General features: G+C 37.7%; 1 protein-coding gene across 13 annotated transcripts in view; it reads right to left on the reverse strand.

The window, feature by feature from the left end:
* Window positions 1-26,862, reverse strand: part of ADGRV1 (adhesion G protein-coupled receptor V1) — a 318,059-nt gene that overhangs the window by 97,483 nt on the left and 193,714 nt on the right. For 11 of the 13 annotated variants that reach the window (XM_042012970.1, XM_042012977.1, XM_042012975.1 and 8 more), the window contains 2 exons: window positions 14,532-14,648; window positions 6,877-7,055 (listed from right to left, as the gene is read on the reverse strand). In XM_042012970.1, coding sequence (XP_041868904.1) covers window positions 6,877-7,055; window positions 14,532-14,648 — 296 coding nt within the window. Of the gene's footprint in view, window positions 1-6,876; window positions 7,056-10,272; window positions 10,434-14,531; window positions 14,649-26,862 lie in introns of those variants that run through there. The other 2 variants (XR_006013577.1, XM_042012979.1) reach the window with 2 other exon arrangements.

Below are 26,862 nucleotides of genomic sequence, written 5' to 3' on the forward strand. Positions count from 1 at the left end.
GTACTTAATTAACTTACTGTTTAGCTTTTTCCCTATATAAATATGTGTGCATATATGTATATGTATGTGTATGTATATGTGTGTATATGCGTGTATGTATACATACGTATAAGAATGCCTGCAGCGTGGTGCTGCGTCAACACAACTGAAGTAGCTCTGGTTCATCAGAAACATTTCTCCTACGGTAACATTGAGCTCAGGATGCTTTAATTTACTATACAGAAAAGGACAAAGCAGCAAATGGTGAGAAATCAGTAGTGAAAATTGCAGACTTTTAACCCCCCAGCTTCAGCTGAGTGGTTCATGAAGCATTTGGCATTGCATACAGATAGTCAAGCATCATTCTGCACTGAGGTCTAGCAAAAGTAACTTGCAAAAGTTTTGAAATCCTACATGATGTGCCAATGAACCAAGGAAAAAGGAGGTGGAAAAACTGGAATAGGAAAAAGAAGCTGGAGAGAGGGCCATGCAGGGAGACACTTCCAAGTCCATGTAAAATATAAAACCAGGCATTAGAGCATGGGAATTCCTCATAGATCTGTCATACGAACCTCTTCCTCTTAGTATGTCTTAATGGTTCAGTTAAAATCCCTGAATGCTTTTTCTAGCAATTCTTAGCTATTTTCTTACCTATTCCTGCCTGTAAAGGTCTGGCGATTCAAACGTTCATGACTAAATTCAGCACTTTTGAAGTAATGTGGAAAAGGAGACATGAAACTTAATCCAAATGCTTGGACAGAAATTAGCTCACTCAAGCTAAAATATTCTTGTTACTGGTCCCTGGTTTAAAGAAAGCAGATCTCCATTTTAGGGAACAGCTAGTAAGCCAGGGATCTGTTCCTGGGATGAGTGCCAACACTGAGACAGTCATACAACTGGGTGAGACCCAAAGCAGTACCCAGTATATTCTTCTGACTGGGTTAAGGGTCAGTGCACCAGACTGACAGACATTCAGTTAGAGACAAACCATGGCACAAAGTGCCTGTGACTTATTTCAAAGTGCCTGGTACTGAAACACATTTTCTATGGAGTTTCTTATCCCAATAATGTTGGCAATGGCTCTGCCCTGGTTTCAGCAAGGGTAGAATTAATTTCTTCTCAGTAGATGGTGCAAGCGCTGTGTTTTGGATTTGGAATGAGAATGGTGTTTATAAGACACTAATGTTTTGGGGTCTTGCTAAGTCATATCTATCCTAAGTCAAGGACTTTTTCTGCCTTCTCTTGTGCTCTGTCAGTGAGAAGATCGGCAAAATAAACCGGGAGGAAGCATGGCTGGGACAGGTGACCTGAACTTACTAAAAGGGTATTTCCAGACCCCAGAACTTCATGTCCAGTATATAAAATAGTAAGCACAGTCGATCTGTGTTCAGGAAGGAGTTTTTGGCATCAACCAGCAGGTGGAGAAAAACTGCATTTTGCATCACTTTAAAAAATAATTTTAAAAAATTATTATGATTACAATTATTAAGATTATGAATATTATTATTTTCAATTATTATTGTAGCTTATTTTCAATTATTAAACATTTTTTAATCTCAATATACAAGTTTTACTTTGATTCTCCTCCCCATTCAGCTGGAAGAGGAGAGGAAGAAGAGGAGAGGAAGAAGAGAGGAGGAAGTGGAGCATGGTGTTTCATGTCCAGATGGGCTTAAAACCATGACAGGTTCCTAGACTAATTTGTTTCTTGAGACATCCCTATGCATAAGATTCAGAGACACTGCAGTGTGAGCAACAAGAAGAGCTGTAACTCTTAATCACAGCAAAAAGTTCATAGTTTCCATCTTTCTTTAGCTTTGTTTCCCTACCCCCTGGTTGTGGCTCCATAGTCAGAGATCCAGGGATTTTCCTGCAATAAAACTCTGCTTTGACCCAGACTGTAGAGGACACAGAAGTATTCGGTTTGTTTCTAGAAAAGAATGTCACTGGAAAATCTTTTTCACTATTTCTCATCAATATCTTAACGACAATGATACAAAGAAGATATTTGAGAACACTTGGTTCAACCCTTTTTGTGCTGTGAGAAAATGTGAATCTGAATCTATCCCTGAAACCAAATACATGGAAATTCTATGAATTTAAAGTATTGTAAAGGCACACATCTTCTTCAGTACTCTGTTTACTACATGGGATTTTAAAGAGGAAAATTAATGTATAACAGGGATTCTCCTGAGAAGGAAGATCATCCCTCCCTTGGGCAAATAAAGGATCATGCTAAAAGAGAGACACCTCTAGAAACTGGAGGAAGTTAACAGAGGGAAAAGAGCAAGTGAAAGACAGCCAAGCCTCAGACAGAATCACAGAATTAATTAGGTTGGAAAGGAACTCTGAGATCATGGAGTCCAACCTATGACCAAACACTATATCAACTAGACCATGGCACTAAGTGTGACACCCAGCCTTTCCTTAAACACCTCCAGGTGACTTCACTACCTCCCTGGACAGACCATTCCAATATCTAGTCACTCTTTTGGTGAAGAATGTCCCCTGATGCAGCTTAAGGCTAGGTCCTCTCATCCTGTCACTGGTTGTCTGGGAGAAGAGGCTGATTCCCGCCTGGCTACACCCTCCTTTCAGGGAGCTGTAGAGAGTGATAAGGTCTCCCCTGAGCCTCTTCCTCTCCAGGTTCAGTCTCTCCTCACAAGACTTGTGCTCCAGACACTTCATCAACTCCACTGCCCTTCTCTGGACACATTCAAGCATCTCAATGTCCTTCCTAAATTGAGGGGTCCAAAACTGAACCCAGCACTTGAGGTGTGGCCTCACCAGTGCCCAGTACGGGGGGACAGTCACTGCCCTGGTCCTGCTGGCCACATATTTCTGACCCAGGCCACCTGGGCACAGCTTGCTCCTATTCAGCTGCTGACAACCAGCACCCCCAGGCCCTTTTCTGCTGGGCCACTTTCCAGCCACTCTGTTGCCAGCCTGTAGCTCTGCATGGGGTGGTTGTGGTCAAAGTGTAGGACCCAGCACTTAAGTCTTGTTGAACTCGGCACTTGGTCTTGTTGGTGTTGGCCAATCAACCCAGCCTGTCCAGGCTCCTCTGCAAAGCCTTCCTTCCCTCCAGAATATCAACACTTCCATGCAACTTAGTGTCATTCACGAATTTCCTAACAGTAGACTCAATCCCCTCATCCAGATTGTCAATAAAGATATTGAACAGGACTGAGCTGACACATCCCTTAGAGAACTTAAACAAAACCCCCCTACTTTCTGGGAACTAGAGGAAATTATAGAGTTGGATGCAATTAAAAAAAAAGGTAGGATACAGCATGACAAAAGTCATGCTTGAAATACAGCATTTGCAAAGATACAGTAGATAGGGAGATATTTGCTTATAAACGTTTAAATTTTTATTCTGTCAAGTGTAATCACTTCCAGTTTTCTCATTTTCAAAGGTGTTTTAGCTTATACTCTAATAAATAAAGTCCTTTGGCCTTCTTACAGGAATTTGGTTTCAAGAAGGTCTAGTCAGACTCAAAGCAGAAACAAAAGTAGTTCCTGAGCTTATAAAAAACATGCTACCGTGGGTAAGAGATTTAAAATACTCAAGTAGTTAAAAGATCAAGGTCACCTTTCAGAGGAAAGTTTTTATTAAATAAAGAAAAAGTTATGAATAGATGAGTTTACAGCAAGACAAAAGTTCACCTTAAAATCAAATTCCAAAGCTTACTGTACTTCCTGAACTCCAGAGAGTTCAGCATTTGCTGCATTCTTGGTATATACAGCTAGACCTCATTTCTGAAAATCTTTCAGTTAAAGTTCTGAAAAGTTTATCTTAGCAAAACGGTTAAATAGAGTGGTGGGTTTTTTTCTAATAGATCTCTTAAAGCGCAAAGACACAGTTCACCTAATATGGTGAAAAACATGAGGAGGCAAATTCAAACTGTAGATATTGACAAAGAGATGTATAGCGTAATGGAGAGGTGAGAAGAAAGAGAAGTCTGAATAATTACACAAAATCTAGCTCTCTCCAGTTCCATCCTGGTCACTTGTAACTCTCTAACACTTACAGAACAAAGATGCAAGTAAAAGAGTTAAAATAGAAATCTTTGACAGTAAAGTAGTTTTCTAGTTTCTCATGTAGCCCTGAAAATTTCAATACTGTTTGAAGCTGGTACCACATTTGCAAGCTTTGCCTTAACTCATCTATTTCTGAGATCAGAAGCCAGAATTATTTAATGACAAGTATCAGCTCTTGTTCACAAACACGAGTTTAAAGGTTAATTACGCTACACTCACTGGACTTGTACCCAAGAGATTGCCCAGAACTCCAATAGATGTTATAAAAAACCCTGTATTACCATAAAATGATCTAGAATCAGCATCTTTTCTAGTCTTATTCAAAGAGACTTTCACCTTTGCAGCTGAGCAATGGAGGAATTAGCAAAGGGAGGAGTGAAAGAGCTCTTCTGTGTCAGTTAGTTCTTTCACTTATGATTGGACTAGAACCTTAAAAAATGTGCTGCTTGGTGGCATTTATACAGACAAATTTACCAGTATAAAAAACCCCACATAATGCCAAAGAGAGAACTGTTCATACCATACATAAATACTGCCAATTATGAAAGTAATCAAAAGTATGCTACTTGTTCATACTATGGCATGGGAGTCACAGTATAAAATACATGCATTTTTGTTTAGAATTTGTCATATACGGAGGAAAACTCTATTCTAATACTTTGAAGCATAAAATCCAACACAGCTGAACTCATTTTTTGTTCAGTGCAAGTATAAATTGAACTTCCCTCAGCACTGCTATACTGTTGACAATTATTTGTGCCCATGGCATACTTGTTAAGATCAAAACAGTTGGTCAGATACCACAGTAATGCAAAAACAGGTTGCATGAAGAAGTGATCACTTAGGAGAGGGTTAAGATAGGCTGCACTGCTTTTATTACTTTAATCAGTCTTCCAGATCTCACATGTAAGGAGCTCTTACCAGCACACTATTGTTCTTAAACCATTTCTGAGGCTGATTCTGAAGTCAGTATGTAATGAGTTTGGATTCGGAAATTTCCTTGTCACTTTTTCCACTACTGCATTCTGGTTTGGAGAAAACAAACCAAGTGCTGTAGTTCAATCTCTCCCCTTTTCTACATTCTGTCTTTGAAAATCCTCTTGTATAATTAAGAACAAGTCTTAAAGTGCTCTTCAAATCAGGAACTAGGATTGATGCTATTTATGAAAATCCTTGTAGATATCTCTTACAGTGTCCACATTGACTGAGATGGACATTTACTAATCTTGGGCTGGTTTCTGGCATTTTCCCATAGAAATAGTAATAGAATGCTGGAAAAAAATTATATTTAATTTGGGCAATGGGTTGGACTGAGTAATTTTCCTCTGCTTAATAATTTTATCAGAATGTAAGGCTTTCACTTGTTTTACAAAGAATGAGACATGGATATCAAAAGAAAAAACTGCAAAGCTGTGTTTCACTGCATAATGATACCATCAATCCACAGTTTGACTACAGTTGGAGAACTTGATTATGTTACACACATTCCTTGTGTTTACTATGCACAAAGAAGCATTTTACCATGAAGAAAAAGACATGTTCTGTGGAGAAATACTGATGTGTATGGGATGGTATACAGCTATGGAGCACCCCCTGATACAACATGAACATCAGCAATCATCTGCTTTTGTGGATCTCAGTTATATTTCTGAGTTGAGTTGGTGCCTATAAATGTGGGACTAAACTTAGTTGACATGGTCAGACAACTTGTGGTACTCAGTGTAACTCATTTACATCAAAATCAGGTATCCCTGCTTACCACACACAGTACAGATTCACACACAGATATGTATATACAAATAATATCTATAAGACCACGTGTGTGTGTGTGTATACATGCGTATACTTAAACATCAGTATTAAATTCAAGTATCTACTTCTCACAGGAGTTCCCTGCGCAACAAAAAACCCCAAAACTAAATGTTCTCTTGTAATGGAGTGATGCACACTGTATCCTCCTCTTTTATTAAAGACAGATGAATATTCTCCTGCTGTGGGTCTACCCTGAAAGCAACCTCGTATGACGTTTTCATAAAAAGAATTTCTACATTCATTTCTTTTAAAAAGAAGAGGTATGTTTAGTCTTTTCTGCACATAAAGCATGTAACTGTGATACAAAGTCAGTAAGCATATTAGCCCCATTCCTAGAAGAGATATCATCACAGATTAAGTTTGCCAGAAAAGGAGCCAGAGTAAAAAAAAGTAGGAAAGAGCAAAAATATTTATCTATTTATCTACCTCCACATAAACGCGTCTGGTTCTATGAAGATATACATAATTAGGGCAGTTTTCTGTGCTTATATATGGCTTTGAAAGGGCTGTGATAATTGTCAACAACACATCAATTCTCAAATTTGGAACAATTTGCAATATAACATTCATTATTACAAGAGAAACAGTTCAAGAAAAATATTTGACATGATAATGTAGTAATACTTTCTAGCAAAGAACATATTTAATAACATAAGAGATGGTGCAGGGGTTAAGGCTTGATTTGGTGTTGAGGTTTGTTATGACAGAAATTAAATGGAAGAAAACCATTCTCTTTTGCTCATTCTGCAGCAGAAGATGTTTCTGTCCTTTAGTCTGGAATTGCACATTCTCAGAACAAAAGAAATTATTTAGTCACTGAGCAGACACGCTTGAGACAGCTCTGCCAGAATAGAGAAACTGTAGCAAAGCCCAACTCCACAGAAAGTGCTGTATTGCATATGGGTGACATACTTGCCTCATCTCCACCAAATGAGGAATCCCCCTGTCCATTTCTGCACTTGACTGTGGGCATACCCCCTTCTCTACATGGAATAAAATTAAGTACAAACCTAGTTCATGCTTTTTTAAGGAAACACTTACAGATCACCGTAGACAAGGCCATAAATCTGTGCTGTGCTGTGATGGTAGATTCCTCTCAGGATAATTAGAAGAAGGATCACAACAAAAGCTGGAAGTCCCCAACTCAAAAGGAAGTAAAGCAGATAGCGCGTCTCCGTGTGTTCATCATTCATCACAAGGACATACCAGAAATTAACAGCCTGAAGAATAATGCACAAAAACAATCAGTAGACTTGATGCAACAAGCTATGGCAAAAACTGAATCACTCTGAAAGTCATAATGCAGCGTATTTCTGACCTGTCATGTGTATGTATGAACGGTTTTCAACAAAAATACTTTGTCCTCACTTTTTTTTCCTTAAGTAATGAAAAGACATTATAAAAGACATATGCTTATTTATATAACTACTGTGAATTAGACTGACGTAGAGGAAGGGACACCCTGTTTGGTAGAATACACTAATTTTGCAATACAAAAATAGCTTTTTGGTGCAAAAATCACTTTCGTCTTGGATATTCATACCTTCACATAGAAGCCTGGCATTTAGTATTTCTAAATCTGATCTGTATTTAATATTTTTATGTTAGTGTTCAGCTCTGTGTATCTTGCAGGAAACACACTAAGCTCCTTCGATGGTTCTAACTGTGATCCCATTCTGGGCTCAGCAGTAAAACAAAGACATGAAGTGAGTCCAGCAACGGCCCATGAAGATCATTGAGGGGTGGAAAACCTCTCCCATGAGGGAAGGCTGAGAGAACTGTGGCTGTTCAGCCTTGAAAGAAGATGCTCAGGGGGATCATGTCCACGTGTATAGATATCTGATAGGAGGCACCGATGCAGAGGGAGACAGACAGCCCCAGTGGTGGGGCAAGAGGCAATGGGCCCAAATTACCATACAAGAAGCTCCAGCTGCATACAAGAAAAAGCTTTCTTACTGTGGGGGTGCTCAAACACTGGGCCAAGATGCCCAGAGAGGTTGCGGAGTATGTGTCCTTAGATAATCAAAAACAAACTGACCATGGTGCTGGGCAGCCTGCCGTAGCTGCCTGAGGTATGGTGTTGCACTAGACAGTGTCAAGGTACCCCTAAAACTTCAATGGTTCTATGATTCTGTGTAATATAAGAGTTTGAGAAAAAACTGCAAATAAATGAATGTAAATTCACAGGCATCTCTAAAACAGTCTGTGTTTTCTTATGATCAACTCACCATCAAACAGCATAATTTGGTTTAAAACCATATATGAATCAAAATGAAGTGCAATAGCTGAAACCCCTTGAAAGAACTGGTAGTATGGGTAAGGAAACCCTTCAAGTGAAACGGAATACTTAGGGTATTGCATGGATATTTGCATTTTCTTTAAGATGTTCATAGCACACACTGTCATGTGTGAGCATTTTTTAATGTGCATCTACACACTACTGTCTATAAACACCTAAGATATCCATAATAAAAATATTTTTTGAAAAATTTTTCTTCACTTTCTCCACTTCAAAAATGTTATACCATGTACAGATCCGCATGCTATATTATTATTTCTGGCCTTTTATATGGGGTGAATAAGGAATTAATTTTGTCTTTTTCTGCATATAAGGTATCTAATTCGAGCTTGTGCCTTTAAGCATGTCTTGTCAGTCAACAGAGACAGGACAGGCACCTTCAGGCACTCATTAATCCTTACCCAAGCACAATCATCTCTCTCCATGGTCTGCACAAGAGTTACATATAATAATGTTACATGCTTCATTTTCAGCCATCTACTGTAAGGATAGGTAAAAATTCATACAAAGTGACAAGACAATGCAACGTGATTATTTTGTTGAGGAAATTTTGCACATTTCCCTCAGCCAAGGGCTTGTCTACCCCTTTGTTCAGGAACACCTAATTTTCATATTCAAGTACTTAGTTAGTTGTTTCTGGATTCCTTATGTAGGTCTCATTAGTTAACTATCATTTGAGATTTTTTTCTCAAATGTGATTTATATAGCATGAATATACAACACTTTCTGTCGTCGATAATGAACCGCATTGCATACCAACAACTTGTTTAAAAAAGGTTAGTAAGTGTTTTAAATGCCTTTTTACAGAATGACATTTCATAGGTATGTTCAGTGTATATACTTATATTAATTATATAATAATTATTATGTCTTTTTTGATTTTCATTTGTTGATTAGTGCTATATGAACAAAGGTAAGGTTTATTTTCCTTAAAAGATCACAGGTAAATCCCACCATATAATTGCAACTATGCTGTGTAGGTTAAAAGAACACAGAAAAACTATTAATTTCATTGCTGGACATGCATAGGAATAAAATATTAAACAGATGAAAATGGTACTTGGACGAAAATCCATACCTTGTGCAAAGATTGGTTGTTCTGTTCAGTTTTACATGGGACTGAAAACTCATTCAAAATTCTGTTTGTCACATTATGCCAATAAACACTCCTCAATTACATGCCCTTATAGTCCTGGCTAGACTGTGCCTCACTGCAAGCACTTCCAAACAGCAAAATCCTTGAATGGATATATGCCATTACACTCAGGGATTGTTGGTTCTACTAATTCTGACAATCTCGTGAACATTGTTCTCAGTCATCCAACTGAAATTGCTTTCTATGAAATCATACCTCATGTCCTGGCTCTGTGTTTGGTTAGCCATATTTAGATATCTCACCTCATTCATCACAGCACAACACTTAACACCACAGCTGCTATAAAGATGTAAGCAAGGTTGGATTAGTCACATTTTCTGCACAGTCACACTTGTATTTTGCTAATTGCTAGTTCTTATTTTCAACCCCTTTTGATGCTCCAAAATGTAATCAATTAAATAATAGAGGAGGTAATTTTAGCAAATCCTTTCCTGTTGCCATGCTGCAACAATAACCAGTTCAACAGAAGAATAAAATGTACAGTCCATTTTCCAGCTGCTCAGGTGGAAGAACAAATGGGCAAGTTGTGATTTGGTCTGATGTAGAATGCAAAATAATTGTTTATTCATGTAACACTAATGAGACAATATGAACTTCAGTGAAGGTTTTTTCTTTTAAAATGAGGCAATTAATGGAAATTACCTTCCCAAACCTGGGATGCTGGTTTTTTTTTTTTAATTATTCATTCATTTATCTTTAGTGATAATCACAGAATTTTATAACACTTTGTATTGGAAGGGACAATCTAGTTCCACACCTCCCGCTGTGGGACATTTTCCACTCGACCAATGTCCTGGTACCAGCCAGGACAGGGTTGATCTTTGCAGTGGCCATGGCTGGGAGCCAGAGGTTATTCTATACTACCTCCCATCATTTTTGGGGGCTGGGGGAAGGAACTCTTCTGGGGAGAAGGGGTTTGTTCTGGGTCAGTGTAGTGTGGTGGAAGGAGCAGTTGGGTGGTGTTTCTGTGTGAATCATTCACCTCTTTCTTGTACCCGCTGTCATTAGTGATGTTGTTGTACTGTTTGTTTCCTTATCTCATTGCTCTTTCCAGTACATTGCTCTTATCTCAACCCATGATCCTTGCCTTCTGAGCCTCCAACTCTTCTCTCCAGCCTGAAGCAGGGCAGAGGCAGGGGGAGCCTGGGAGCAAGCAAGCAGTGCATGGATTCACTAAATTGGAGAATACCATTCCTAAACAAGGACAACAAAGTTGCTCAAAGTCTCATCTCCAAACTGCCCTTGAACACTTCCAGGGATTAAGTAGCCACAGCTTCTACGGGCAAAACCTGTTCCAGTGCCTCACCATCTGTGATAAGCTATGGATATCTGGCAAATAACAGGTGCGAAATACTTTAAATAAAGTCTTTCCCTTTCCAGTAGGAAAACTTCTGTTTTCCTTCTTCTTTTCACGAATAGCTGGAGGGGTCATTTTATAATAATTGTATGCTTTCATGTAATTCCTTTTTTGAAGCTGTAAAGCAGTCCACAAATTATTCTTAAAATAAAAAGAAAAGCATCAAACTTCCTTTAAGATCAGCAAACATCTTACAAGTCTGACACAAATTTGTAGAAACTTACTGAAAATTTAAAGTGTCATTAAATCAACGTAGGAGAAAGATTCAGTTATGGGTGATAGCAAGATCATGACTTTCATTCTGGTTTGCTTGTTGAACTGACGTTTTCACTGTTGATTTGATTCACTGTAGCAATAGCTCAAGAAAGCACAAAGAATCATGTTTTTCCATAATTTTACTGTGTGTCAGAATTGGCAGTTGAGAACTACAGAATTTTTTTTTTTACCTCAATAGACAGATTTTAATTTTCTTTGTAACTTACTTCTTGCAACACGTTAGAAAATACTAAGAGAAGAAACTTATTTTCCTTGTCATGCTGAAAGACACTCTTAGCATGTGCTCCTAAGATAAAAGCAGATAAAAAGATTTGAAAATACAGGGTTATGCTGTTCAGTTGTACAAAGGGACACTTGTCAGGACAAAGACTACTGGATTTCAGACATTAATATAAGGCAAATATTTCAGACCTATAAAGAGCCATTTGCACCTTATTTACTCCTTTCCTTCTGCAGTTAAGAAAGCCTCATCCTTCAAAAAAATGGGTAATGCTATTAGCTTTCTGTGACTTAAAAATTCTCCCTATAAAAAACAAGAAACAAGATCATACAATAATAAGGCAGTGGAAAAAATAGACAAACAAGGATGATTTTATGTGATCTTTGTTCTGATGCTGAAAATCGACCAGGTGACTTCTGAGATCCTTTCCATCTTTACATTTCAGTCAATAGATGAGTAGTAGCTACATTTGTAGCAGAAATACTGATATTGAATATGTCTACAAATACAAGAAGCTAAAAAGAGAACAAGAATTAAACCATGAAGCTATAGATAAATTGTTTTGTAAAAAGCATTGATGTAAGATAAAATGTTAAGCATAATTGCTATACCTAGCACGATACCGAAGATGGAAAGACTACCAAAAAAAAACAAAAACAAAAACAAAAAAAAAAAACCAAACCAAACCAAACCAACCAACCAACCAACCAACCAAAGAAACAAAAAAAACACCACCAAAACCAAAAAACAAACAAACAAAAAAACCAAAAAAACAAAAAAAACCAAAAAAAAAATGGTGAGGAAGTTATTCTAGAGTCTGGAAAGTGGAGATCTTTGATCTGGACCACAGAAATTAATCTGTATCTATCTGAGTGCACTGTTAAATCTGTGTTCTCCTATAGAGTTTTGTTGACTGGAAATGTTGCTATAGCACCTTTGGTCACTTAAAATCTCCTGGATTTTATGGATGTTTCAGTTCCACATGCCTGCACAGTGCTGGTACTTGATTATCACATTCGCCCATTTCTGTATCCCACGATCAAGGCAGATTTGTAAGATTGTAGATTTGTAAGACCTAAGTCACTTAATCAAGCATATGCACTATGCTATGCAACCTCACAGAGGCAGTGACTTCACAAAGGGCACAGAATCTGTTCCTGTATTTTTGCTCTTTTCCAGACATAAGTATTTAAGTCCCATTTAAGTATAAATACATTATTAATTCTGCTTTCCAAATCAAGTCATGCATATAAAGTATACTAGGCTGAGAAATACAAACATTAATTTCCCAAAATTTTAAGTCTGCCGTTCAGACAGCAGTAGCATCTAGACTTCTGGTTTCCCTTTGGATCCACAAGCTTTTCTAGAGTTGTCATGAGGACCAATTCAAGCACAGAGATGTCCCCAGCAATGCTTCCTGTGCCCTGATATAGCTTACTCACTCCACAATGAGATATATAAATTCAAGACCTATTCCCAGTTAAGAAGAGTAAACTGCAGCTGACACCTGGTGTGATCTATATTTCATATTATTTCTTTCCTTTTGGGTCTTTCAAAGTTCAGGTATCACTCTCAGCTGAAGACCTGCAGCTACAAAAAGGGGTTTTACTCCTAGCAGCTCATCACTCAGAAGGCTGTGATGGATTCCCTCTTAAGCACTTTTGTCCAGTCAGATTTCCATGACTAGTCTTCATGTTTTACACAAGCCTAAGGCTCCACTAAATGCAATGTTATTATGCAAGTTCTTAGGATTTGGCCAAAGTCTTCTTCAAAAAAAAATAGCACTGGATTTCAACTACAGACATAAAAATGACCAACTGTTAACAGTCATACAATTTTTTTTTGCCATTATAAGTAATTTTTGCAACTCAATGCAATGTAAAACACATAGAATGGGATGATGAAATACTATCGAACACTGATAGAATGGGATGATGAAATACTATCAAACACTGAGTTGCCAAAGCTTGAGACATCCCAGTAAAAAAGAAACCTAAAAACATTACTTTGTCCAAATTAGAAAATGGTGAGGAGCTCTGAAGTAATTTAGGAACAAAGTGAATGAGCAACTGTGAAGAATATAATTTACAGCTTACACAATAATTTAGAGTAGTTAACCTGTGAGACCATAATTTGCCCAGAAGACAAATTTCTGTATTGAGGCCACCTACATGTAGCTTGCTAAGGCTAATGAACACAGCTGAACTGCTGGAGAGGCTGTTGGTGTTCTCAATGAATATTAGCCTGACATATCCCAGGAAAATGCCACTTATCACATGAATGTTACTTGGGAGAGAAAGTTGTATTTAGATGCAGCCTAATTTGCAATTCTTGGTTTGGCCTGACAGCCTGCATATTGGAGGATTTGTATGTATGGAGCTGCATATGTAAAGCTGTATGCTATAATAAATGTGCTGTGGACAAATCCTCTTAAAATAACAGACAAATTGCTTAACTCCCATACTGGTGCTAAATATACATTTCTAGATGACGGCATAATAATGTATTTTTTCAAATAACCCCACAGCTCGTTATTTTGACTAACATACAACTGGTAAGTTATCTTCAAATCAGTAATCCATAACTGATTTGATTGTTCATGGTGTTCCATATTAGTTCAATTGTTTTTTCCACCATTTACTGTTCTGTAATATATCAAATGCGCAACAGAGCTGTGAGTAGTCTGGAGTACAAGTCTGATGAGGAATGGCTGAGGGACCTGGGGAAGTTCAGCCTGGAGAAAAGGATGGGGGGACATGGTTTAGTTGTGGACTTGGCAGTACTGAGTTAACTGTTGGACTTGACGATCTTAGGGGGCTTCTGCAACCTAAAAGATTCTATGATTCTATAAAAATGCTGGTAATAATTATGAATACATATATACTGTATTTTCATGCAAACTTGTGAAAGTATGCTTGTTATGCTATACCAGTTTAATGACTAAAATGCCACTGACTCAACAAATTACAGTATAGTTTACATTTATGCTTCACCTGTAAGAGACGGCTTCAAAGGACCAAATAAGAGATGTTTTGAAAAATTATTAACAGTAAGAAAAATAATTCTTCAGTGTTCTGAGACAGTAACTTCTTTACAGGATGAAATAAGATGAGGAGATTCTTACATGGTTGCAATAGGTATTAGTGGAAAAAGTCTTTTGTAGTGTTTGTATATTTACCCTTGGAGTTGTGTCACTCTAGGTTTAATAAAAGCCATCTAAAGTTTTGGCCTTCTAGTAGCACTGAGTTTCGGTGCTCTATATCTCTCTCTGTATATAGATATACAGATATGTATATATAATCACTACAATATAATAGAAATACAGTCTACTGATCAGTTACTTTTACAGGTGTTTTGGGGAAGTGATAAAAAGGACTAAGATACCAACCTGAATAAGCATCCAGCTGAACTGGCAGAGGTAAAGGTAATGGGTAACAGATGCAAGGGCAAAGCAGCTTTCCTCTGAGATATGCTGGCTCATGTAAGCAGAGGCCAGAAATGAAACCTGTAGGGGAAAAAAATGAATACATGCATATTGGAATTAAACAATATTAATTTAATATTAACAATAAGAGGAAAAAATTAGTTTGGAAGTAAAACATAAGAATAAATTACTATTTCAGAGACTCAGGAAAGGTATCTTGGACATTTAAAATTCACCCAAAAGAAGTTATGCTTAAACACTCTCAACCCCTAAAAAAGCTTTAAACTTTTTGCAGACTATCTAATACCTCTTTGTTGAGAGATGTTAGCTGTTTAGTATGACCTGAGATTAGTTTAGCTGGTTAGAACATGGTGCTAATAATGCCAAGGTTGTGTGTTCAATCTCTGTATTCACTTAAGAATTGGACTCAGTGATCCTTGTGGGTCTGTTCTAACTTGGAATATTCTGCAATAGACAAGTAAGTTTTAATTAGAATGAGTTACATTGAGTTGTATTACTCTGATTTAGTATGTTGCTGCCTTTTCTTTACTTGCTTAGCATGAACAGTTGGATTTGCTGAAGCCTTAGATGACAAGCTGTGGTCTTACACCTAGATATGTTTTTGGCTGGAATGAAAAGAATATTGATACTGCACTGATGTTCTTGTTGTTGCTAGATAATATTTATCCTAAGTCGAGGGCTTTCTAATTTCCCATACTCTGCCAGCTAGCAGGTGCCGTACCACTCTTAAATTACTTATTTTTACAAATCTGACACCTGAGACTGTGCTATGGGAAACCAAGGGTCGAGCCTGAAGAATGAGGAAGCACACCTGAGAGGGAGGGTGTGTTTGCGCAAGGAGTCAGGAGAGGCACCCATGGGCCATATGGAGCTGCCCACCGTGAAGGTACTCCAGTCCCCACAGTGACAGTCTCGGTTGGTGTGTGTTTAAGTCCTTGAATGGTGTGAGAATGTTCAGGCAGAGGCTTCTCCTTCAATACATTTCACCTTTATATGACGAGACTACTGAGAGGTTTAATATTGATTGTTTAAAATTGTTCCCAGGCAACATTAGACACAGGTTTTGTAATTGGGGGTGGATATTTTCCTCCATAAAACTAGAAGAGATGTTGCCTTCTAATTTGAGTAAATCCAGATTTGTTATCAAGTAAACAAACAAACTCAAGAGACATTTATTGTCTTTATGCCGTCAGACATGCAGTAGTAATACAATACCTCAGCCCATAAGATAGCAATACTGGATAAAAGGAAGGAAGCATTTATTCCTTTGTCTAATACCATACCAGGATTTCACATTCACAAGGCAGTTACAATTTGGGTTTTTTCCACAGATATGCCAAATGTGAAAGGACTGTATGTTGGCTGGATAAGTAGTCAATACATTGTCTAAGGAACAAAGGTATTCCAACTCTGACTGCAATGAATTCATGGCTAGACAATTTCAACATAGCATTTTAAATTAAAACACAACTCAGAAACCTTAAGCTCTGTCTTCTGTAAATTTCTTTACAGAAGAAATAGCTCTACAAGCAAAATTCCTAAAATAATCGAAGTGTTCACATAAAGAAAGGTTCCATTCATCCACTGTGCTGAAAACTTTCTCTTTCCCTGACAAAAAATCCTACTATTTTGACCAACAGCCCATTGACTTGTTAGTAACAGAAATTAATGGTCTGTACAGACTGATTTTATGTACATGAAATCAGGAGATGGGATAAGTAAGGAAGTTAAAGTAAATTAAGTCATTTGGCATATATGTGAAATCTGTATTTACAACAAAATAGCTGTATGGTACTGGGTAGCCTTTATACAGTCTCTTTATCATAAAACCACCCTTACAAAGACAGGATAATGTTACCACCACGAAATGGAAGAATAACAATGAGCAACTGGGGAACAAGTGGACTAAAAAAAAATATTATGAGATGCATTTCAATATCTAAAGGGGAAAAAAACCCAATTTAAGTATTTTATGTGGGATTTATCAGTCTTCTGCTAGGAACTGGAATCTAACCATGGCCACATAACCATTCAGCTATTAGGAGGTTAACACACAGCTAAATATAGACTGTTCTTTGCGAAATTCTGACGGTGCTAAAAGAAATCCCATCATCTGGAGTGAGCTAAACACAACTGAAATATGTCTGCAATAGCTGCCATCCATGAGGGATAAACAAGTAGTGTTTGTGGAAACAACCCCACAGCACCAGCTCTCTCAAACATTACCAGTAGTAATTCTTGTAAAACTTGAGCAAATGCTTCTATTGGCAACAAGTTTCTGGGTGGAAAGGCTTTACCATCTTTTGTTCTCTGAAGGCTTGTACATAGGTCAAGGACAGACTGTTAGGCTAGAGACAAACAGGGGATGCAAACACAAAAGCAGACTGATAGAGTCCTGGACATATGTTTTTAACACCTTTTGGACTGAATGTTGGCTTGAAAGCATTTTGCATCTATAACCAAGAAACTGTAATTCCTAACAGTCTCCTCTGCTTCAAGAATAATAAGATTTTGCATATTAAAAAAGAGGAGTATATAATTATATCGTTTTCCAATTAAAACAATGCAAAGAGCCCAAATATTTGCTAAAGAATGCATATCTTTGATAGAAACTGACTGTTCTTAAAGAAACAAGACTGCAATATGGCTGGAGTAATCCCTCAGCTAAGAATTCACTGTAAAAAAGGTAAAATAAATATAAAATTTTCATAGACTCATTATCTTACATCTTTGTTGGAATATACAAATGAGAGTTGGTTTATAACACAAAAACCCCCTCAAACCAAGAAATGTGCCTTCCCAAAAAACTGTTCCTTAGACCCAATTGCCTCATGTCTTCTGTAACTCAGTTATTACCTGTAGAGTGCAATCTTTTGTAACAAGGAACCTATTACTGTAGTAACAAAAATATGTGCCATCTATTGGAACAAGTTGTTCCCTCTTGGATCTTTAAAATAAATGCTCCTTATAATACCAATTGTCCAGCACTCTTTTTAAAGAGAGTTCTTGGTTTAAATAGCCCTTTTCAATCTTTGTATACTGACATCTAGTTCCATGCTGACATAATGCTTCTTCCTCGTACTTGTCAAGATGATCAGTCTTGACCCAAAATGATTTGACCAAAGGATAATTTCTTAAATCACTCAAGTAGCAGGCTGATACTTTTATTAATTTGACTGCGAGGATTTCACACCACATTGAAAATTATGGTGAAAGCATATCATTCAAAATATTCCCCTTGATAAAGTGAAAAAAAAAAAGTTAATAAAATATGATAAAGAAATACGCTTCTGTTTAACAGCAAAAGGTTCTTTGACAGGGTCCCCATCTGACAATCATTTACTTAGTTAATCAGAGGACACTGCAATTCTTTTAAAACTTTAAGACAATTATCTAGCAATTACTTCAAGGAAATTATTACCAGGATATTCCATCTAAGTCACCAATACCAAACTATAACTGAATAATATGAGATGATTTACATAACTGTATGTTCCTGTATGAAGAGTATTTTTGTACTGCTGTTTCCAAGTAGTAAGGCTGTATCTGAACATCACTCCTCTGCTAGCTGAGATCCACTCCTAGTTTCCAGCCTGAACCTCTTCAGGGTCAGTTTATATCTGGTTTTATTTCTGTTGTAAATCTCTCAGGTTACATAGGATTTCCTCCTCCTTGGGGTTTGTACTACCATGAATTCATGGAAAGCAGTAGTAATCTCCCTCAGGCTCCATTTTTCAGGGTTAATTAAGCCACTGCACAACACAGTACTCTGTAGAGATGCCTAAGCTGATTTGGACCGCAAAAGCAGTTTAGCTCCATGAATACAGCATCTGCCTAGAACAATTTACCTTGTTTCTCACAGTAACCCTATATACTGAAATGTATGCTCACACATGTGAAAACTTGTCCTTGTGGAAAAAGTCTTTGCAGCTTATGCACCAATTTCACTGTCCTTCTCTATAATGGACACATTGATTTCAACCTTCATGAAAACACTTAGTCAGGGTTGGATGGTGAAAAGCTGAAGAGGTCTCATAAGATTCTCATCCAGCAGTTTTCTTATCTCACTATATACCATGCAAAAACTTCTGATCACAGTCATATATTTACAGAACTGTTTGGGTTGGAAGGGACCTTAAATATCATCTAGTTCCAAAATCCCTGCCATGGGCACGGACACCTTCTATTACACCAGGTTGCTTTAAACCCCATCCAGCCTGGCCTTGAACACTTCCAGGGAGGGCGCTGCTACAGCTTTTATGGGCAATCTGTGCAGTTCCTCCCCACTGTCACAATAAAGAATATTTTCCTAATATTTAATCTAAACTAACTGTCAGTTTGAATCCTTTCCCCTTGTCCTGTCATTACATACTCTCATAAACTGTTTCTCTACATTTTCCTTGTAGGCTCCCTTCAGGTACTGGATGGACACAATTAGGTCACCACAAAGCCTTATCTTTTCCAGACTGAGCAATTCCAACTCTCCTAGCTTTTCCTCATAGGAGAGATGTTCCATCCCTTTAATCATCTTGGTGGACTCACTCCAACAGGTCCATGCCCCTTCTGGGCTGAAGACCTCAGACCTCATTGTAGGTGGGGTCTCATGAGAGCAGAATGGAGGGGCCAAATCCTCCCTCTCCTGCTGGACACGCTGCTTTGGATGCAGCCCAGGATACAGTTGGCTTTTTAGGCTGATACATGGTAATATCTCAGTGATCATCTTGTACACATAGCTTTCCTTCTTATTGCTAATCAACTACCTCTTGGCATAGAATTTTGCTGTTAGCCTACAAGTTATGACTGTTTGACTTGTTCTAGAAAATATTCCTGTATTTCACACTTCAGCCTTCAAAGCTATTCACACCTTTCTATATGCTACCCCACTATCCCTAAGTGTCAGCACTTCTCTACTTTCTGCCATTGATGCATTTTGGCTGGGCATATTATTTTCTGTCTCACAAACCAGGGCTTTAGGATCAGTACAATACCTCTCTTTGTCACTCTCTCATAGTTGTCTTTTCCCGTTAGTCTGTCTGTTCTCAGATCTGAATTCCTGGACTAATCTTCCTCCATTATTATTTTACTAAGTATGTGATACATCATGTACTTTACCATATTTATCTCATCAAAGGAAACTATCAGACTAGTTGGGTATGATCTAAGTATAAGGACATGTGAGTCCTATTCTCTCATTCATTTATCACTATTTATTATCATTTACTCTCATTTATTATCACTACTGACTTTTGACAGAATTTTTTTCTAAACTCTTAGATGCTTCTGATATTGTATTAATGGGCCCCCAGTTGCCTTTTTTTTTTTTTTTTTTTTGCTATCTATTACTCTTAGTATATTATTTTCCAGTCACATACTGGCACTTGGAAATGAAGGATTTTTTAGAAGCACTTGCTGTGAGACCTGCAAGGTTTTCTACAAGTCTTTTCAAAGTTAGGATTGGGAGCTTTTTTGTTTCAAACTATGAATGCACCTGTCCTTTGGATGCTCCTTCTCCCTTGGTAACCCTAACCTTCACTCCATGCTACTAACTCTACACCATCTTGGCATTTTCTCAGTGGTGACCTTTAATATCATTATCTTCTCTGATGATGTGAAGATTGAACTTTTTTTGTTGTTTGGAGTTACATCTAATATATTTACCTTTCCTGCCTCACTGCAAATTCATACCAGAAATTTTACATTATTCTTTCTTCATTTATATAAAAAACCCCACCCACCAACCAACCAACCAACTAACCATCCAACCTTAACAAAAATTCCACACAAGAAGACGACATTATTGCCAACCAAACCAAATGTACAAAGTTTATTCACTGATGCCAGCTAATGATGTGAGCAAATCAATGAGCTTTCTAATGATTAAAGAATTTTTTTAACTCTAAGTTCAGAATTAGCAGACCTTAACCTGGCCCCGTAACAGAAATTTACAGATAAAACAATGAGTCTAAGTTGATTTTTTAATATTTTACAAAAGAGAAAAAGGAAAGATAAGAAGACTGAAGAAATTCCTTACCAATCAGGTAAAAAAAAATCAACAAAGAAGTTGTCTGAAAACTGAAATAAGAATTAGGTATGAAAAATAAGTAAGTGCAACACAGAGCACTAGTAATTCCAGTTTGTCATGGTAAGTGCTGAAATGCTACCACATGTTAGATTTTAAAATGAGGATACAGCACGTGACACATGGAAACAAATCTTGTCTTTACATTGCAACAGACGTAGAAGTACTAAACATCTTCTTTGTCCCAGACTTCTCTAATAAGACCAGCCTTCAGGGATGCCACATCCCAGAAACTAGGGAATAAGACTGGAGCAAGGAAGACATACCCTTGATGGAAGAGGGTCAGGTCGAGGAATAATTTAGCACACAGGACAGTGGGACCTGATGGGATGCACACATTACTGTTGAGTGAGCTAGCTGTTTCCATTCCAAGACCAATTGTGATAACCTTTCAACAATCATGGTGACTAGGAAGTGCCCAAAGACTGGAGGAAAGCAAAGGTCACCTGCATCTTCAAGAAGCACAAGGAGGAGGATCTGGGCAACTACAGGCTGGTCAGCCTCACCTCCGTCCTTGGGAATGTTACGGAGCAGCTAATCCTGCAAACAATTTGCAGGCATATTAAGGAGGAGACAATCACCAGGAGCAGCCAGCATGGTTTCACCAAGGGAAAGTCATGCTTGACCAACTTGATTAACTTCTGTGATGAAGTCACTGGCCCAATAGATGAAGAGAGAGCAGAATATATTGTCAACCTGGACTTTAGTAAAGCCTTTGACTCTGTCTTTGGTAAGATATTCATAGATGAGTTTGGGACTTATGGGCTGGAAATGCAGACAGTGAGGTTGACCAAAAACTAGTTTGAACTTGTTTGGAAGGTACTGTTTTTAAGTGGTTTATGAGACAACACTGCAGAACTGTTCAAAGAAGTGCAATGGAACTGATGAATTTCAAGCACAGTGATGAAAGAAAGATTATTCCTTTTTGAAAAAAAAAAAAAAAAATGTTAACAAAACTTTTTTCCTTGCATTTGTGGCAAACCAGATCACATAATGTATTTCCATTCAGAGAATGAGCAACACTCAGTGAGGAGGACAGGAAGGTTTATCTGTTAAAAACCATAGGTAACTGATTAACCATGTTCCAGTCAACTCAAACCAGCCTGTCTTAGTGTTCTGTCGCAATTTTTCAGCCTGACAATGCAGTAAATACTGAAAAAAAAATTTTAAAAATACCTAAGTCTATCTGATGCAATATTAGCTGTAGTTAGTTGTTAAACAGGAAGTAAACAAGTTGTAAAACAGGAAGTTTCTGCACTGATACTGCAAATGTTAAAACCCAGAGGCAGTAAGCTAAAGAAAAGGTAAAAATAAAATAATAAACCAGTAAAACATAACATATAGTTTCAAAAATGTTTTCACAAGGGGAGAATAAATCTAAGAGCAATAATCTTTCCCAGTTGCAAGAAGTGACAAAAAGGCAGCATGTTGTGATGGGTCAAGATAAAAGGAGAACATCTTGCAATGCTTTAGGGAAGGAGCTGTGGAGAGGCTAGCCCCAGCAAATACAAAAGATCAAGCAGCTGATCAACAAACATTTAGCCCTGGAAGAGAGCACAGGGTAAGGTCTGACAAATCTGCTCACAACAGTTTCACTTTCCCATTTCACCAGGAAGCACTCGACCTCCTGCAGCTGAGAAAAAGATGCTTCTCACTTGGAGAAACCCACAGAGCAACTGGTCAACTCTTTTAAAACTTTGGAGTGTGCCTGTGAGGAACATGTCAGTATATTTATGCCACATTTTTGCAATTTATGTAAATTGCTGTTTCACAGTATGAACTCACAAAGCTTTAGACCTTCTCTTCTTCTAGACAGAAATGCCTTCTTATATGTCATACAGAAATGGATCCTAACAGTGGTCATTTAGTGTCTTTCACATCAAGCATTTTTGTCTATTATCAATTTTATTAAATTGTCTACATGGAGATTGTCTGTCTTACAGAGATGGTTTACATGCATCTATATTAGAACAGAAGAGAAAACAAAGATCTCAACCACATGCTATCTATGATTATACCAATCCAATCTCAATAGAGGAACAGTATCAAAAACATAATTTAAAGTGCTGTTCCTTTTGTTGGACTTAATTGCAATGAACAATAACAGGCAAATAAACATATTTAAACTCTCATGTCCTTACGGAACTGCTCTCTTATGCTTTGAGTTTACCTTATATGGGTAAAAAAGGTGTTCCCCCCTTGAACACAGGGACACTGCTTAATAATAGTGCATATGAATCATACTTTTTGTTGCTGCTCAGTAGGACAGGACAGCACTGATGTGAGCCAAGTGTTCTTGTGTTTTGTGTTCTGATATGAGATGCCAGGACCAAAAAACCAACAAAGGATGTACAAAAACCTGGAGAGATTCATGGCCACCAGCAAATATTCTAAGTCACTCTTACTGGAAAAAGTAATGATACAACATACAGTATGTATCAGAACACAGAGGAAAAGGTTATATAAGTTAGAAGATTCAAAACACAGTATTTAACTGTGTGAAAAGTTCAATAACTACCTTTTCATTTCATATTTATTCTGTATTAATATTGCTAAAATGAGCAGTTAAAGTTCCTTTGTGAGTTAATGTGAATGATAAATGACTTCACTGGTCATTAAGTGGTTTATTTGTGAGGAGTGCTTGGTTATTGACACCACAAAAAATACCCATACATGTGGGTTAAGCTTTATTTGTGTCTTCAGTTAAGTCAGTGAACATAGACATTAAAAAATAAGTACTTTATAAACAGTAGCACCATAGTCTTACTCTATAATTTGTGTGCATTTTGTATTTTAGAGCTATTTTTATGTTTATGATTTATTTGCTTAGACTGTTTATTCTATATCACTGCAAACTGACATTGTAAGAAAATCCAAACAGCTAACTAAAATAAAATACCTTGAAAGGTTGAAATGATATTTACAACAGTGACCCACAGTGCTTTTGTAAAGATGTTTACACTTTATTAAGCAACAGCGTAACTGGCAACCATTTTCAGTAGTGATTAGACATCAGTAACCATGTTACTCATTCCTTTCCCCCAGCTCAGCAGGATGGTAGCTGGTTTCATGCTGGGTTTGATCCCTGCCCACTTCGCTTCCCATTTTTAGGCTCAGAGACATTGTTTTGCTTCTCCGAGCAAGGAGGTAGCAATCTGAGGGTGCAGGATAGGGGTAGGAACGTGTGAGGCACCATGATGTGAAGCACAGCAGCACACAGCTGGCTATGCAGTTGAAGTTAGCTATTGGGGAAAGACTGTGGTAGTTCACACCCTCCTCAAAACAAGCCTGACACAAGCATCTGACTGCATGAGGTCCTCTAACACAGTTTGTCTTCTGCTCCAATCATACTGTACCTTACAAAGAATATGTTGAGGAAAAATAAGGACTAACATGCTCTTATATCCTAACCCATTTAGATTTATGTACAGATTCAGAAAAATTTATCTGGCATAGTACCCTATAAAGAGTTTTTATCATCTTCATTTAGATCTGCAACAAAGATACATGTTGCTTTTGTTACTCATTACAGAACAAGAGCCAGACATCCTGTGTCCTACTGCACGATTCACAATAACACAAGACTTCTAATGCAATGATGCAAAGAGAAGTTGAAAAATCTTCTTTGTAAAACTATAAAAAAAATTATCTACAGTCTTTTCCAGGTTCAAGTACTCACACGGAGCTCAGGGCTCTGCTCTGAATATGCTGATTTGGCAGGTCCAAAACAAGCTCCTCTGATGGACTTTGATTTTCTACCGTAAGATCTGTGTCATATTGTTTTCTGTCTAGAAACCTGAGCAGATCTGCTATGACACATTAATTTACTCTAGAGGTTTCTCAGGTTGGATCTATATTCACTTATGGGCTGTATCAGGAAAAGCCTTCAATAATGTGGCTTCTCACTTCCTACATTCCTGGATAGAGTTTTCCTTAAAGTTTAGGTATAAGTTTCCTGCAAAAAGTACACACAGATTTGATGACATGACCATTTATGAACTCTAAACTGAATTTAGGACTCTATCCAGGTCCAATGATATGTGATGTTGGGTAAGCAAAATTACTGCAAGGGAAACACATCTGATAACCTCTGAACCTTTATGTAAATAGTTCAGAGTGGTCAGTGCCCCATGTCCCATGGTCAATGCCCCAAGCCTGACAGTATTTAAGAGGCATTTGGACAACACCTTTAAAAATATACTTGAACTATTACTCGTCCTTGAAGTGATCAGGTATGGGACTCTATGATCATTGTAGGTCCCTTCCGATCAGAACTATTCTTATTTTTTGTACTCTAGCAATAACCTGAAGATAAGAAATATGAAATTATTCCACAGAACCTGGATTCTGGCTAGAGTAACATACAACTCTCTACCTGCTTGCCTGCAGATTTCCCCCTGTAGGAGTTACAGCACAGGGTAGGGCAGACACACCATAAACTGGGGTCCGGATGCAACCAGCATGCAGCCATGGACAATACTTTAAGCATGGTACAAAAGGTCTCTCATGTTCCTCTATAAGGCTAGTCAGTTGTGAAGGACAAGCTGTATGTTGTAGTCTACATGCTAGAGGAAAGGGATGCAACCTGCTCTAGTGGAAGGTGTCTCTGCTCACAGCAGTGGAGTTGAAAACTAATAATCCTTAAGCTCCTTCTAACTCAAATCATCCTGAGATTCTGTAACTGTTTATTTATCCTCTTAAAAAAGAAATAACCAAGATGTAATTGCAGATGAAGAATGTCTTCTGGCTTCATAATGCCTCAGTAGCAAACCTCTGCCTAAATATTAGCTCCTCTACACAGCTCTGAAATTACCTTGAGGGCCTTTTTCTTTTCTTATCTATTTTCTATTGTCTTTTTAAAAGACAATAGGTTAAGCAAAAACTCCTAGTAAAATGGTTAATGGTAATCTGAGACATATTTACAGAATCAGTGGCTGCATACGCAGATCAAGAAGCAGGTATACTAAAATTGCAACCCCTAACAGAAGGCTGGTGATAGTAAATGATTATTATCCTCAGCAGTACCTCTCTTGGTAGAGTGCATGCTGTCTACAGTCTCAAAAAATCCCCAGAGGTTTACATACAGAGAGAGAGATCTTCACAAGACTATGGGATCTGTCTTCATTTATTGGTTGGAAGAGCTGTTCTAACATGAAGTCTGGTGTCAGAGGAAAGAATATTTAACTGAAGCAATTCGGGTTTTGCCAGAAGCTTTAAAACATAAACACATTTACTTAAAACAAATAAAGCATTCTTCATCAAGGGCTAATAGGTAAGTTACCTAGTTCTACTATTATTTTTAACCTATGATATCAAAGAAATGTTTGCTTATTTAATTGCATGTGGCAATATTTGATCCAGATTCCTTCTAAATACAGCCTTGAGAATGATGAGGGTAAGTCCTAAAAAGAGTGGTTGAGGAAGCTGGGATTGCTTAGCCAGGAGGAGACTCAGGGATGACCTTATCACTCTACAACTGCCTGAAAGGTGTGAGTCACCCTCTTCTCCCAGACAACTAGTGACAAGATGAGATGACACAGTCTCAAACTCCAGCAGGAAAGGTTCAGGTTGGACAGTAGGAGGAACTTTCCCACAGAAAGGGTGATTAGACATTGGAATGGACTGCCCAGAGAGGTGGTTGAGTCACCATCTTAAGAGGTGTTAGAGAAAAGATTGAATGTGGCACTTAGTGCCATGGTCTAGTTGACATGGTGGTGATCAAAGCTTGGACTCCATGATATTGGGATTCTTTTCCAACATAAATGATTCTGTGATTCTGTGAATTCAGTGATCAGTATAACTTTTTTTTATTATTATATAGAAAGCTTTAACTGCTGTTTTCTCTGTGCAAAAGGCTTCATAATTGCAGAGCAGCAGCAGGTTTCCCTACCTAGCAGAAACAGAAAATAAAATCCTTTAGATTTTATTGTGCTAGTGGAAAGATGGAATTTTTAACCCACAATTATCAATGTCACTTAGTAACTGCATGGGCTTTAAAAAGCAGTAAAGATTTAAGGTGATTCCACTTGAAGATAGGGGTTTTCAGATGTGTATAATAAAATCACTGGGACCATACCAGCTAATGTAGATTTTAATAGCATTAAATAATGTCTTAGTAGTCATAATTTATCTGTTCTTTACAGACTCACCTCATCTCTAAAAAAATGGGGGAAGGAACTGGGTCACTAGTGCTCT

This window comes from Corvus kubaryi, unplaced genomic scaffold, assembly GCF_017639235.1.
Source record: "Corvus kubaryi isolate FWS band 111438036 unplaced genomic scaffold, C.kubaryi_AGA036_p1.0 split1-37296, whole genome shotgun sequence".
NCBI classification, from domain to species: Eukaryota; Metazoa; Chordata; class Aves; order Passeriformes; family Corvidae; genus Corvus; species Corvus kubaryi.